At 41.8% G+C, this 16163-nt stretch overlaps 1 protein-coding gene across 3 annotated transcripts in view; it reads right to left on the bottom strand.

Annotated features, from left to right (window-relative positions):
* Positions 1-6314: 6314 nt before the first annotated feature.
* RRAGD (Ras related GTP binding D) overlaps positions 6315-16163 on the bottom strand; it is a 44141-nt gene continuing 34292 nt past the window's right edge. For all 3 annotated transcript variants that reach the window (XM_044290665.1, XM_044290664.1, XM_044290666.1), the window contains exons 6-7: positions 10725-10867; positions 6315-6717 (exon numbers count right to left, since the gene is read on the bottom strand). In XM_044290665.1, coding sequence (XP_044146600.1) covers positions 6569-6717; positions 10725-10867 — 292 coding nt within the window. In that variant the 3' untranslated portion in view covers positions 6315-6568. The remainder of the gene's footprint in view (positions 6718-10724; positions 10868-16163) is intronic.

Here is a 16163-nt window from a genome sequence, read left to right on the forward strand (position 1 = left end):
ATCGTACCCTAAGTGTGTACTTTCAGGGCATGGTCCCAAGTAATGGGGCCACATGTGGCTGGCATGGTTTTTAAATTGTTAATGGTCACATGATTGTGCCGGAAATGCTGCAGTTTTACCCAGTTTTTATGCCAGAAAAATTGGTCAAATTAAAGTCTTATTTGAAAGACCCACCTGCTTGGTTTTGTGGCCATTCTGAAAGGACATCCACATAAATAATGGACTTTGGTAAAGCAACCAATGAGCCACTCAATTACCTAATAAATACAAATATAGGCTATAATAAGTGGCTGCACACAATTGTAACATATAAAAGGGTTGTCCGAGATATGTAAAAAATAAATAAATAAAGAACTGTAAATCTGATGGTCAGCAATATATACATCAGCTAACCAAGTTTTGGGCAAAAAGAAAATAATAGTAATATTTACGCATTTCCCTAGTTCTGTTCTGGCTCTTTTCCTTACATGCAGTTGCAGGGGGGGGGGGGGGGTTAACAACAATCTCTGAGGTTTTCCTCATGAATATTTGTGAGTGCCAACAAAGACTGACCTTCCCCTTCCCCTGCTCTGCAAAGGGAGTGAAAAAATTGCTGCCCTGTCTGCAGTCTGATTGCTTGAATACCCATATTGTATGTTTGGGACTACAAGTCCCATCTGTACAGTACAATGACATTGCTGATGCACGCAGGAACTTCCCCCTACATGTTCTTGTGCAATGCTCTGCAGACACTCCCTCACAGCCAGCAGACGAGTACAGAGGAGAGAACTCCTCCGGTCTTTGCTGGGGTGAGGAGGGAGGGTAGATCCTGCACTCAGCATTTGTCTCCCTGCAGCTGCACAGTACCTGAGGCAGAACCTCCAGCTCGGAGTCTGTGCTGCTGATAGTAGAAGGGGTTAAACTTTGCTGAAGAATCCAGTGGGAGAGGAGACACAGGGCAGACAGCTCAGCCAGCAGATCGGGCAGTGCAGGGTGCGTGACTTGTCACTCCAACCAGCACAGCCTCCACAGTGACGTTCTGTGCACAGAGGTAGACCTGCTCCTCCTGCTCCCTCAGGCTTGTGCAGGACGTTATGAGAGCAGGGAAAGAAGCTGACATCCCAGGTAATGTGACCCTCAGCGAAAAAGGAGAACAGGGCCACTGTAGATGAAGTGAGTGAATTGAAAACCCCTTACTTTTACTTAGAAACATACAAAGAACAAAAAAATAACTTGGACAACCCCTTTAAGTGTGGTTTTGCCGCATACAAAAAAGTGGATGGTGATTATAATACAGAGCAGAGTAAGAGAAAGTGTTGTTATATGTTTTATCATAGTTAGGCTACATGCACACAAACGTATTTTGTTTCCGTGTCCGTTCCGTTTTTCTTTTTGCAGATAGTGTGCCGACCCATTCATTTCAATGGGTCAGCAAAAAATGCGGACAGAACACTGTGTGCTGTCCGCATCAGTATGTCCATTCCGTAGCCCCGCAAAAAAAATAGAACATGTCCTATTCTTGTCTGTTTTCTGCATTGTTACAATAGATGTCATCTTTTTTTCTTTTTTTTGCGGACCGCAAAACACATATGGTCTTGTGCATGTAGCCTTATCCAAATTTACAATATGTAGCTGAAGCAACAATCTTTGAGAAATCGATTTCATTGTTTCTTGAACTGTAGTCATTGTTATCCCTGTCTGCAGGATAATCAGTTAGAAACAGTTGCCTTGTAGGTTGTCAGACCGTCCACAGGTGTTTTTTTTTTTTTTTTAAACACATGTAGAAGGACCTTTTATGGTGCCTCACACGCGGCAGATTTTGTGGCAAAAATTCTGCAACTTAAAATCAGTTCCATTCACCTTAATAGAGCTTGCATATGCTCGCTTTCCAGTCGCAGAATTTTCTGTTACAAAATCTGCTGCGTGTGAAAGCACCCTTAGGAAGGAACTCCCTATTTATGTATTTCCCTTAGACTTCAATGGATCAGGAAATTAAAAGAAAAAAGCTTTAAAGGGCATCTGTCAGCAGATTTGTACCTATGAAAATGGCTGACCTGAGCAGAGCCGATATGAGTAACTGCGACTCCCATTGCTTCTAGAGGCTCATTTGCATATAATAAAACATTTTTCTCAGCAATGCGGGCACATTTGAACATGGAACTAATACAGATGCCTTCAGCTGCCAAGTGCACATGTAACAGGTCAGCCAGTGCCATAGGTACAAATCTGCTGACAGATGCCCTTTACGTGTAGGTTTGAAAGAAATTACTGTATTAACAAGTCTCAGACGACACAGGCACAATTTGTCTCCTTGACCCAGTGAGGAGGAGTTATCCTCAAAATCAGTGCTCCAGATGGCGACCAAAATTGTTGTCAATGCAAATGAAAATTTGCAAATGGCGCCGCTCTGCAGTTGATTACCCTCATAGACCTATGACTTCAGGGCTAGTAGGTAAGTCGTACATCCCGGCGAGGCGGGCGTGATGACATCATCACGGTCGCCTTTGCCGGGACGCAGAGCAGTGTCGTCTGTGCATCTGGCTGCCTGCATCCCATCATCCTAGGTCGTAGTCCAGAAGAGGCTGCAGCCTCCATCGTGAACGCTGGCGTTCAAGACACAGATGAGTATTATTATTATTTTTTTTTTCAATGCCTACTTGGGGGGACATTACTAGCAGGAAGGAGAGCACTGTGGGGGGCACTAGGGACATGCATACTGAAGGGGAACTTTGGGAGACATTACTATTGGTGGGGCAGTGTGGGAGACCTTACTGTCGGAGGAGCACTGTGGGGGACATTACTATCGGAGAGGCGCTGTGGGGGGACAGTACTATCGGACAGACACTTTGGAGGACATTACTACTGGAGGGGCACTGTGGGGGATAACTGACTGCATTATTGGGGGCACTTTAGGTGAATTTTTTATACTGGGGACAGTATAAGGGGCATTACTGGAGGCATTTTTAATATGATGGCACTATATGTGCCATTACTGGACACACTGGGGGCATTTTAATACTGGGGTACTATATGGGACATTATTAATACTGGGGGCACTATAATGGAATTTTTACTGGGGGTAAAATAAGGGATATTAATGCTGGTGGGACTGTAGGGGCTGTTTTATTACAGGGGACAAATAGGGGAACATTATTTTTGTGGACACTATACAGGCATTACTACTGTGTGCACAATGTAGGGTTTTATTATTACTAGGGCATTTTAGCAGACATTATTACTGGGAGGCATTATAATAGCTGGAGGCACTATAGAGACATTATATCTACTGGGGGTCACTATTTTTTCACTATAGTATTTAGGGAGCACAGTGAGCACAGTATTGGGAGTAGCAGTTTAATGGAATAATGACTTGATAGGTACTATTACAAAAAAAGAAAATCCCTTTTAACATGTAAGTCAATATTTACTCAGATTTACATTTTATCTAAAACTTGTATAAAGCATTTTTTTAACTACTCATATATTTGTCTATCCTATACTGCAGCCTGTAATCTACCCAACTGCCCCCTCTCCTTCTCCAGGCTGGCTGAGATCACAGCCAGCTGAAGGGGGAGGGCTGCTTTAACTCTTCATATACTTCTTGTTCTTGCTCTTTAATGTGTAACGCTCATAATTTTTTAATTTTTTTTGTAATTTGTAGGGGGCATACAAACATAACTTATAGCTTAAATCTACGGCAACCCCTAGCAAAAAAGTTATGTCGCCGTAGGGGTTGCCGTAGATTTAAGCTATAAGTTATGTCCATTTCTGGCGTAAGTTATAGTAAATCTGGTGGGCCGCACAAAGCCCTGACCCTCCCATTTTTCTCGACACTTCAGAAAAGTGGCAAGAAGCTTAAAAGGTAGCAAATTATGGTGCAACTATGGTGTGTGCGACATAACTTTTTTGCTAGGGGTTGCCATAGATTTAAGTGTAGAATTGAGTTTCTGTCACATGGAGGGCAGAGATGCAACTAATTTATTAAGAGGCATCTGCCTCTTAATAAATTAGGCACATCTCACTCTGGCACCTGAAGAGACCGGTGTATCAGAATGGCAGTCTTAATAAATCTCCCCCATTTAATTTAATAAATTACCTTTTTTGATGAAAGTGTCCCTTTTAAATGGCCACTAAACCTTGTTGCATGCTTATAAAAGTGCCTATTAAAAAAAAGGATGATTATATATGTATATATTCCTGGAGGTTTTTCTAGACTTCTGATCAGTGGACCTAATGAAGAACACTACAGTCTCTTTTTCCCCGAGGCTGCACAGCAGATATAGATAAACTAGACTTTAGATTAATGCATCACTAAAATGTCCCATTGATTTTAGTATAATTTAGATGTATGTAATTTGCAATCTGTCATTTTAATTAGCTGTATAAAAAGTGCATTATAACTCTCAATGTGCAAAAATACCTTTTACATTTTTATTATAAAAATCAGAAAACCTAGAAAAATATTTATTATACTATCATACTTTGTTTCATAGTCGTACCATGTACAAGTGTTTTGTAGTAAGTCTTAACAGAGAATCAGATCCATCCAGTGGTGGATTATCATATGGGCGTGCCACCTGAGGCGAAGAGCGGTGTGGTTTGTTTGTATTTTTTTTTATTCAAACACTATCAGATTAATCCAATATATAAAACTGATGATACCTCTCTTGCTGCTAGGCTCCTCTTCAGTCCCAAACATTCAAAGATGAAGAGGAGCCTGGGAACAAAAAGGTTCAGAATAGGTCTGAGTACATTTTTTTGTTTGGTCTGGGGTCTTATTGAAATGGACCCTCATGAGCCTGTGTACTGTACAAAGTGCAGTCTGGTGCAAACTCCTCGTTGTGTCACTATATGTAATAAAACACTTGATCACTATTCGGATACTTTGTATTCAGTCGTTAAAGTGAACATTTTGCATGAATGATGTGAATGGCTGCAATTCACCCAAATGAAGGCCAGTGGAGATTAAATTTAAGACAGTGTAAACTTAATATTAAAGGGGTTGTGTAGGATTTTGAAACTGATGGCCTTTCCTCAGGATAGGGCATCAATATCTGATCAGTGGGGGTCCAACTCCTAGCACCCTGCCGATCACTGTTTGAAGAGGCGGTGGCACTCAGGTAAGCACCGTGGTGTCTTCTTAGGCCAATGACATTATGTTCAATGTTCACATGGCCTGGGCACAGCTCAGCCCCATTCAAGGTAATGGGTCTGAGCTGCAATACCAGATGCAGGTGCTAAACAATGTATGGAACTGTGCTTGGTAACCTATACTGTGGCCTCTGTTGAGGATGCCAGGTCTCGGACCCCTAAGGATCAGATACGGATTAACTTTACACCACTTTTTTGTAGGCTTAGTTTTCCTCCAAAAATGCACAAAATATTTTGCACATTTTTGGTGCAAGTCAGGGTCCATTAACACGTCTGTGAATGTGTCCGCACCCATTCCGCAATTCTACGGAATGGGTGCAGACCCATTCATTCTCTATGGGGCAGGAATTGATGCGCATCCACATTTCCGGAGCGCGCCTTCGATTTTCTGGTCCGCGGCTCTGGAAAAAAATAGAACATGTCCTATTTTTAAGCAATTGCGGACAAGAATAGGCAGTTCTATGGGGGTGCCGGCGGGGTGTATTGCGGATCCGCAATACACTACAGACGTGTGAATGGACCCTAAACCATGCCCTTTTTAATAAAACTGTCTAAAACAGTTAATAAAAGTGTTGCAAAGTACCCAGGTGTTTTGAATAGCAAATCTCCCCCAATGTTTTTTTGAATGCCGTACTATTAACCATTGCATACTAAAATTCATAAGATAGTCTCTCTGAGATGTTTGATTGGCATCCTCAGAAAAGGAGGCTAATGCAGGAGATAGCAAGAAATAACCTGTCATTGGCGTCATCAGCAAGGAAGAACAAATACCATCGCCATTATAGCAGCTCAGTAAAGAAGCTCCAAGCAGGATTACTTTACATTAGCTACTTCGGGAATGGATCCTATTGGTAACTGATTACATCCATCAAAATTCCCTTTAATCTAACAGGTAAGCATTTTGATGGGACAATTACATTTCCCATTCCTTGCAGAACTCCCTGGTGCAGCAGAATGTAATTGGGGGGGGGGGGGGGCATCTATGTTTGGGGAACGGAGGCCAATGGTTTACTTAATGTAGCAGTGATTATGTTGGATCAGATCTGTTAAATCAATGAATAATATACTGTGTAGGTGACCTGTACTACACTTGGTATTGCTTTATGATCAGCGGGGCTCCGTCTTCTGGGATCCCCAGCAATCCTGAGAATAAAGGCGCTGCAGCACGACACCATTCAAGGTGATGGCATATCCTATCACTTTATGAGATAGGAATAACCCTTTAATATTTCCCTTTTTCTACATGACGGCATGGTGCAGTCTGCAAGGTGTGCTGAGCGTGTGATAAATTATTACTACTATACTAAGATTGTCCACAAGTTATGTAAAGTCTCTGATGAAGAATCTACTGGATAAGAATTATCCTTTAGCCATGGCTCTGCAGAAAAATAACCGAATCCCAACAGATGCAACAAAAGGTTTTCATAATTCTTCATCTCTACATAGGAACTCCTGGGGTGCCATTGGCAGCTCTTCTATTTTTCCGGATTTGACTTAGGTGTCTGCGAGATCTGAGCACTTTCACCCTTACCTCAAACACTTCCTGAATTGCTTTACGAAAGCAATGGAAATTGTAATCTAGTAAACCTGCAAACAAAGGAAAAACAGACATTTCTCAAGCAAGGGCAAGTTATGTGATTAAACACGCATTCGAGACAACCTGTCACCTATAACATGCTGAAAATGATTGAAGAGTAAGAGCCATAGCTGATTTTTATGAAGGAAATCCTGTAAATTGGTTTGTGATCCTTATACAAATAGTTCCATAGAATTTCAATATTAACAGTCTATTGTGTCAAACAGCAATTATTTTGTTCCATTTCTTCCTCCTTGCCTTCCGAGAGCCATACATTTTCTATCTTTAAAGAGGAACTTTCATGTTTTTCATTTAGTTTTGAAAAATACCTTACCTTGCGGGGTATGCCCGCTGATGCTGCCACCCTGCCTGTTTTTTTTTTTTTTAAATATCGCTCATATGCCCCGCTGTGCCCCCTGCATTTTTGCCGCTCAGTATGTTAATCTTGAGCATCGGTACAGGGAGGAGGAGACGCCAGGGTTTCTCAATGGGCATCTCCTTCTCTCTGGCTGTGCCTCGATCCAATCACAGCTGAGAGCAACACAGCCAGGGAGAAGGAGACGCCCATTGAGAAACCCTGGCGTCTCCTCCTCCCTGTACCGATGCTCAGGATTAACATACTGAGCGGGAAAACTGCAGAGGGGCATAGGAGCGATATTTGAAAAAAACAGGCAGGGTGGCAGGTATCTAGAATAACAGGCAGGGTGGTAAAGGTATTTACGGTATCTAGAATAAATAAAAACCATGAAAGGTCCTCTTTAAGTCGATGTAGCTGTATCATAGCTATTTTTTTTTTTTTACGGGATGAGTTGTATTCTTGATGACACTATTTTGAAATACATATAATGTATGAAAATGCTTATAAATTTTTGGGAGAGCAGAAGCAAAAGAAAACAGCAGTTTCTGAACTGCATTATTAATGGCATTCACCGTGCAGTACAAACACCATGTTAACTTTATTTAGCAATTTTTATGTTTTTACACAATAAAAACTCTTTTAAGGGGAATCTGTCACCCCAATTTTGGACCCTTACCTACAGAAAGACCTTGTTCTCATTTCTGTGCCCGTTTCACGTCTGTAAAAAAAAATCAGTCCGTTTTCCATCAGTGAAGATGTCCGTGTTTAGTCCATGTGTCCATTTTTTTACTTTCTTGTGTCATCCATATTCCATGAACACTGCTCAGCTGTTAATTTCCAGAGCATCTCCTGTTAGTGGTCAGTGAAAAATGGACCAAACAGGAAACAAATATGGATGCAATGGGCGTGTTTGGTCCGCATAATGGGCCAAAGTAGTGCATGTCTCCATGATTTTTTCACTGACCCACGGTCAGTAAGAAAATACTGATGTGTGATCAGACACATTCAAATCAATGGGTACATGTGCTGTATGTGGAAAATTTGGACAGCAACTGTCAGTGAAAGATGGAAATGTGAATGAGGGCTAATACACGAGTAGTACTGCAGATTTTTTATTTTTTCTATTGCCCACCATTCCCTTACTGTCAGCGGTCAGAGCTGCATTGAAATACATTGTCAGGACTGACATGCATGCATTGTGTAAAAACAGCACAGCAGTCCAAACTGTGTATTTCCGTCTAGCTTTGAGTGCTGACAGCAGGGGAACTGGGAACAGTAAGAAAAGAAAAAATAGACATCTGGACTCCCTATTTGCAGTAATGCTCATGTATTATTGTAGGTAATAGTCCAAAATCAGGGCGACAGATTCCGTTTAAAAAAATCATTTGTTTTTGTATCTTCATATTCTGAGAGCCAGAACTTTTTTATTTAGGAAAGAAATGATACTTCTTTTTTTATTTTTCTTACTCCCTCTAGGGGACTTGATTGTGCAGTCTCTTTGTCAAAAATATGATACACTGCAATACTGGGTACTGAAGTGTATTATGCTTGCCAACTGAATGGGCGTACTAAGATGGAAGACCTGGGAATCTTTGCTACCATGACAAACCATCAGCACACTATGTTCATGTCAGTGAGGGATTAGTGGGGTGATAGAGAGCCTCTCCTCTGTCTAACCACTTAAATGCCACAATCGTTATTTGCTGTGGCATCTAAGCAGTTACATGGCCAGGAATAGAATAATCTCTGACCCCAGCCATTGCAAATGTGTGTCAGCTGCAATATACAGCTGACCCCCGATGCCGGCATCCTAGTGCTATAGCTGCATGGTGTTTTTCAGGAACAACTTGCCCACTGTGCCGTACTTATATACAGCACAGAGTGCTTAGGGGTTAAAGAGAATTCTAATACATTAGAGATTCATTGTTCTCGTAGAAGAAAAGAGTAAAGCATTTTCTTGTATTTTGAGAATTAGAGAAACAACACTTAAGTTCTAGGTTTTATCTCAGAGCCTGTAACAGCTCACATAATGCTTTGATCTGGATTAGCACACACAATGTGCTGACGTGAAATACAGATTATGTGTTTTCACAAATGGACTCGTCTGCTTCTCATTTTTGCATAGTGTTATATCTGCAGATTGGGACTGTGTAGTTTTTTCAAATTTGTAACACTTATAACAATACAGTAATGCCTTTCTTACATTTATGGGGGTGGTCCAGGCAGGGTAAGTGAAGAAGAAACCTAGGCATAGTTGGACCAGTTGCAATGCAGGGATTGCAAGGTGTGTATGACTTTTTAAAATATATTTTGCTGTATACTGAGTCTCATGAGTGTATCATGGCTCTTTATAGGTCCCTTATGGAAAAGAACCTAATATGCAGCTGTTGTTTGTCTGTGGGCACATGCACTAAAGTGGTGTTTCTATGCAAACCTTTAACATATCTTTATGCCTTATTTTGTCTATTTTTTATCCTCCAGAATATTTATGTTCAGTTGTGCCAGGGAGGTGACAGCAAAAACACTATTAAAGCACTACTGGCCTGTCTGTTTTAGTAAATACTTCCTCGTGAAATAACAATTCTTCCGATTTGCTTCTGGTAATCTACGTATAAACTGACCACTGGAAGTTGTCATTTTCAATGCAGTGAGTCCCTACCCAGTTTAACATGGCCAGCATGGACTGGACAGAGTTTAAGTTTGTAGTTTCAAAGTTACAAAGAATTTTGCAAGTTTATATTTTTTTTAAATTCCTTATCACATTTAAAGTGAATGTCTAGCCGGCTGTCTAAATGGTAAAAAAAAAAATTAAACAATATCTTATTCCATAAAATCTTTGATAATCTGTTATTTCAAATTGCTATAAAATATAATTCATATGAATTTAGAAAAAAAAATGCAAGAGTCAAAAACATTAGGGGGATATATCAATGTCACTGCGGATGTTTTCTACACCAGATACTGTATATGAAGTTTATGCACCATAATTTTGTTTCGTTAATGACATGCTTAACACAAGGCCCCAGAATGACTAATGTGTCTGCACCAAGGGGTGTGAATTGGTGCAATTTGGCTTATCTTGGGTTTCTACACTTTTTCCAGCATGCTTAACTCAGGGGGAGGCCTTCACTGAAAAGGGTCAGACCTAAGAATAAAAATCTCCCTCAAAGTAAGCCAACTATTAGTTGGTATAGAGTTAGAGAAAATACTCTATTCCTTCACCACCATTGATGTCACTTATGGGGGCACTATTACTATGAGGGGACGATCTGTATGGCACTATTATTTCTGTGGTATAGTGTTTGGGGGCATTGGCGAGCACAGTACAGTGGTGGCAACAGGGTGGGGAGGATTATGGAAAAATTAGGAATCTAAGATGTCTACGTGGCAAACTCTGCAGAGCAAGACATGGCTGAAAAATGTTGTTGATGTGGCCTACACCCAATGGAGAAGATGAGGAAAGAGAACGTCTACATTAGAGGAGAAGTCACTGGATGGAATAGATATGTAGTACTCTATTCTCCTGTATGTTTGGTAGCGCTGAATAACATGTCCATCTGAATATCTCTTTAGCACTAGGCTAGGGCAAGGTATGCTGTGCAGCATATATATATATATATATATATATATATATGTTATTCTCCCTTGTTAAACACTTACCTTTTCTTTCAAAACTCTCTTCTCTCACGAAACATACAAGGGCTAGGAATTTTGTAACTTGTTTTAAATATAAAACTGTAGTATTGTTTAATTTAATAATTGCCAGTGATTCTTTATCGTATGGTGTGCCCGCTCCTTTTAACCTGGCAATAGAAAAGGAAATAGTGTGAGCAAAAAAGCATAAAGAAAAATCAATGCAGTAACAGATGTACCATGTGCTGGAAGAAAAGAACACTGCCTTGCTGGATTCATGTTAAAGAGGTTGTCCGGCCCCAAAATCAAAATTATTTTTATGTGCTCCTAACACCCCTCACCATCCTTACATATACCCCCAATACCTGTTTTTCATGTCCGAGCTTTCCTTCCCCCTGCAAGACATCACATTATCCTGGCAGATCTGTTTACTTTCTCCCCTTCATGTTTTGTTGAATACATATCTTTATTGGTACACAAGCCTGGCTGCACTGCACAGAGATGAGTCACAGGCTGGCCACGCCCCCCACTGCTCTGTCTGCAGCAGCTACTCCATCTATGACTCCTATGTCCATCTTTCTGCACACAGACATGATTCTACTTCTCACTCAGTGTCTAAATCCCATTACTGACCGTCCACAGGCTCTGCCCTCACATGTGTATCTAATCCTATCCTGTGTGATACAGCCTGCTGAGTGGTGTATCTAATCCCATCACTGACCGTCTGCAGGCTTTTCCCTCACCATCTCTAGTGTGAAAAACAGCTTGAACCAGCAAGCGTATCCAATCACATCTGCATCTAATCCTATCCTGTGTGACACAGCCTGCTGAGCGGTGTATCTAAACTCATCACTGACCGTCCACAGGCTCTTCCCTCACCATCTCCAGTGTGAAAAACAGCTGGAAGCAGCAAGCACACCCAAACACATCTGTATCTAATCCTATCCTTTGTGATACAGCCTGCCGAGCTGTGTATCTAATCCCATCACTGACCGTCTGCAGGCTCTTCCCTCACCATCTCCAGAGTGTGATAAACAGCTGGAAGCAGCAAGCACACCCAAACACATCTGTATCTAATCCTATCCTGTGTAATACAGCCTGCTGATCGGTGTATCTAAACTCTTCACTGACCATCTGCAGGCTCTTCCCTCACCATCTCCAGAGTGTGATAAACAGCTGGAAGCAGCAAGCACACCCAAACACATCTGTATCTAATCATATTCTGTGTGATACAGCCTGCCGAGCTGTGTATCTAAACTCATCACTGACCATCCATGGGCTCTTCCCTCACCATCTCCAGAGTGATAAACAGCTGGAAGCAGCAAGCACACCCAAACACATCTGCATCTAATCCTATCCTGTGTGATACAGCCTGCTGAGCGGTGTATCTAAACTCATCACTGACCGTCCACAGGCTGTTCCCTCACCATCTCCAGAGTGTGATAAACAGCTGGAAGCAGCAAGCACATCCAAACACATCTGTATCTAATCCTATCCTGTGTGATACAGCCTGCTGAGCTGTGTATCTAATCCCATCACTGACCGTCTGCAGGCTCTTCCCTCACCATCTCCAGAGTGTGATAAACAGCTGTAAGCAGCAAGCACACCCAAACACATCTGTATCTAATCCTATCCTGTGTGATACAGCCTGCTGAGCTGTGTATCTAAACTCATCACTGACCGTCTACAGGCTCTTCCCTCACCATCTCCAGTGTAATAAACAGCTGGAAGCAGCAAGCACACCCAAACACATCTGTATCTAATCCTATCCTGTGTGATACAGCCTGCTGAGCGGTGTATCTAAACTCACCACTGACCGTCCACAGGCTCTTCCCTCTCCAGAGTGTGATAAACAGCAAGTGTATCCAAACACATCTGTATCTAATCCTATCATGTATGTTTATCTGATACACATCCTGTTGTGTGCTATACTGCCTTCTGAAGTGTATATCTAATCCCATCTACTATGATACTGCCTGCTAAAGTGTGTATCTAATCCCATCTTCTATGATACAGTGTGCTAAAATGTGTATCTTATCCCATCTTCTATGATACTGCTTGCTGAGCTGTGTATCTAATCCCATTTTGTATGACACAGCCTGCTGAGTGGTGTATCTAAGCCTATCTTGTATGATCCTGCTTGCTGAGCTGTGTATCTAAACCCTTATGAACACGACCGTATCCATTTTGCGATCCACAATTTTGGCAGTCCCATTGAGTTCTATGGATTTGAGGACCTCATTTTGAAGACCAGAATAGGACATGTTCTGTCTTTACTGGAACTGACATACGGATGTAAAAAACACACTGATGACGTCCCTGTGCTTTCCACATCCGTATATCAATTCTGCGACAGATAGAACATGTCCTATTCTGGTCCACATAATGCAGATCTAAAACCCAAAGAACTCAGTAGGACTTCAAAAAAATGTGCAACACACACGGACAGTAACCTTATTTAGTGGATCCAGAACTTGCAGACCGCAAAACAGATACGGTTCTGCGCACGAGCCCTATCACTTATACTCAGCGCCCATAACAGTGACGTCCACAGTGCCCCCATAACAGTGACATCCACACATCCACAGTGGCCCCATAACAGTGACATCCACAGTGCCCCATAACAGTGACATCCACAGTGCCCCTAGTGACATCCAATGCCCCCTTGTGCCATCCATTGTGCCATTCATTACCCCCTTGGGCCATCCAGTGCCTCCTGTTTGCCATTCAGTGCCCCGTGTGCCATCCAGTGCCCCACTTGTGCCATCCATTGCCCCCATTGTGCCATTCATTACCCCCATGTGCCATCCAGTTCCCCTATTGTGCCAACCATTGCCCCCTGTGCAGTGGCGACTCTAGGAACAATATATACGGGGGGGGGGGGCACATAAAATACCACAGTCAAAAATGGGGGGGGCACTAATAATTTTCACCACTTAATCATACTACTGAAAAAAAACGAAATAAGTACCGTATTTTTCGCCGTATAAGACGCACTTTTTCTTCCCCCAAAATGGGGGAGAAATGCCCCTGCGTCTTATACGGCGAATGCAGTCAGTTTTACATCGCTGGATGCGATGCAAAGCGAGCGGGGACTCGGGGAGGGACTGGGAGGAGGAGCTGGGGCCGGCAATAGCGGCGGGGCGGTGCAGTCACTGTACTAAAGGCCCGCCCCGCCGCTCCGGTGTACTAATAAAATGTCATATTCAATTAATGGTTACTAAATATGCCCCTTTATGCCTAATGGTACCTTAAATCCTAAGCGCATCCGTACAATGCAGGCCGGGCGGGCGGCAGCGTAACTCCCTGATGTCACGTGCCTGCGCCGCCTACTTTATGAATGAAGCAGGCGGCGCAGGCAAGTGACGTCAGTGAGTGACGCGCCGCGCCGGCTGCCCGGCCTGCAGGCATTGTACTTAAGCGCTTAGGATTTAAGGTACTTTTAGGAATAAAGAGGCATATTTAATAACTATTAACTGAATAAGACATATTATATTAGTATACTGGAGCGGCGGGGGATCTGTGGATGGCACAGTTATGGGCTGGGAGGGTCTGTGGATGACACATGTATAACAGTGCCATCCACAGATCCCCCCCCCTGTAACAGTGCCAGCCACAGATCCCCCCATAACAGTGTCTGTCATCCACAGTTCCCTCATAACAGTGTCCGTCATCCACAGTTCCCCCCATAACAGTGTCCGTCATCCACAGATCCCCCCCCATAAGTGTCCGTCATCTACAGATCCCCCCATAACAGTGTCAGTCATCCACAGATCCCCCCCATAACAGTGTCCGTCATCCACAGATCCCCCCATAACAGTGTCCGTCATCCACAGATCCCCCCATAAGTGTCCGTCATCCACAGATCCCCCCATAACAGTGTCCGTCATCCACAGATCCCCAGTAATAGTGCCATCCACAGACCACCTAGTTCCAAACCCACAGCACACCTTTTGGTTAAAAATATTTTTTTTCTTATTTTCCTCCCCAAAAACCTAGGTGCGTCTTATACGCCGGTGCGTCTTATACGGCGAAAAATACGGTATATATAAATAAGATTACAAAATACGAGAGTATTGCGGTATGCAGGGATACCTTTTTATTGTACTAACCTAATAAAAAAAATTGGTATGAGATGACGGTTTGATTGGCACTATTTTGGGGTGCATATGACTTTTTGATTGCTTGGTATTACACTATTTGTGATGTAAGGTGACAAAAAATGGCTTTTTGGAACATTTATTTCACTTTAGCACAATAATAGCAGTTTTGAAGCAAAAAAATTACATATTTTAGTGTCTCCATTGTCTGAGAGTGATAGCTCTTTCATTTTGATTGTCTTAGGTAGGGTGTCATTTTTTGCGGGATGAGATGGTGGTTTCATTGGTACTATTTTGGGGTGCATATGACTTTTTGATCACTTAGTATTACACTTTTTGTGATGTAAGGTGACAAAAGATTGCCTTTTGGCACAGTTTTTTTTTTTTTTATGGTGTTCACCTAAGGGATTAAGTCATGTGATATTTTTATATAGCAGATTACAGATGCGGCGATACCTAGTATGCATACTATTTTATTTATTTATTTCACTTTAGCACAATAATAGCAGTTTTGAAGCAAAAACATCATATTTTAGTGTCTCAATTGTCTGAGAGTAATAGCTTTTTTATTTTTTGACCGATTGTCTTAGGTAGGGTGTCATTTTTTGCAGGATTAGATGCTGGTTGGATTGGTACTATTTTGGGGGGCATACGCCTTTTTGATCGCTTGGTATTACACTTTATGTGATGTAAGGTGACAAAAATGGCTTTTTTTACACCGTTTTTTTTTTTACGGTGTTCGCCTGAGGGGTTAGGTCATGTGATTTTTACAGAGCAGGTACTTACGGACGAGGCAATACCTAATAATTATACCTTTTTTAATTTACTTTGCTCTAACAAAATAAAAGCATCTTAGAAAAAAATAATGTTTTAGTGTCTCCATAGTATGAGAGCCATATTTATGGGGGCGATTGTCTCATGTAGGGGCAAATTTTTTTTACAGTATGAGGTGATGGTTTGATTGGTACCATTTTGGCGTACATACAACTTTTTTTATCACTTTTATAATTTTATGGGGAAAGTGAGGTGGGCAAAATTTCTATTTTATCATAGTTTTTTTCTTTTTTTTTATGGCAGTTACCATGCTGGGAAAGTAACATGACCCTTTCAAAGATCAGATCATTACGGACGCGGTGATATCAAACATGTATCGTGTATTTTATTTTTTTATCAGTGATAAATGTGTGGCTTTAAAAATATTTTTTTTTATTTATTATGTTTTTTCACTTAAAAAAAATATATATTTGACCCAGACCCATTTGGTTCTTGAAGATCTAGTGGGTCTGATGCCTATATAATTCCCTACAGTACACTATATAGTGTAATGTAGTGTATTGTGACTTTACACTAGCTTGATCAGGCTGCT

Source organism: Bufo gargarizans, chromosome 4 (assembly GCF_014858855.1).
Source record: "Bufo gargarizans isolate SCDJY-AF-19 chromosome 4, ASM1485885v1, whole genome shotgun sequence".
Taxonomy (NCBI): domain Eukaryota; kingdom Metazoa; phylum Chordata; class Amphibia; order Anura; family Bufonidae; genus Bufo; species Bufo gargarizans.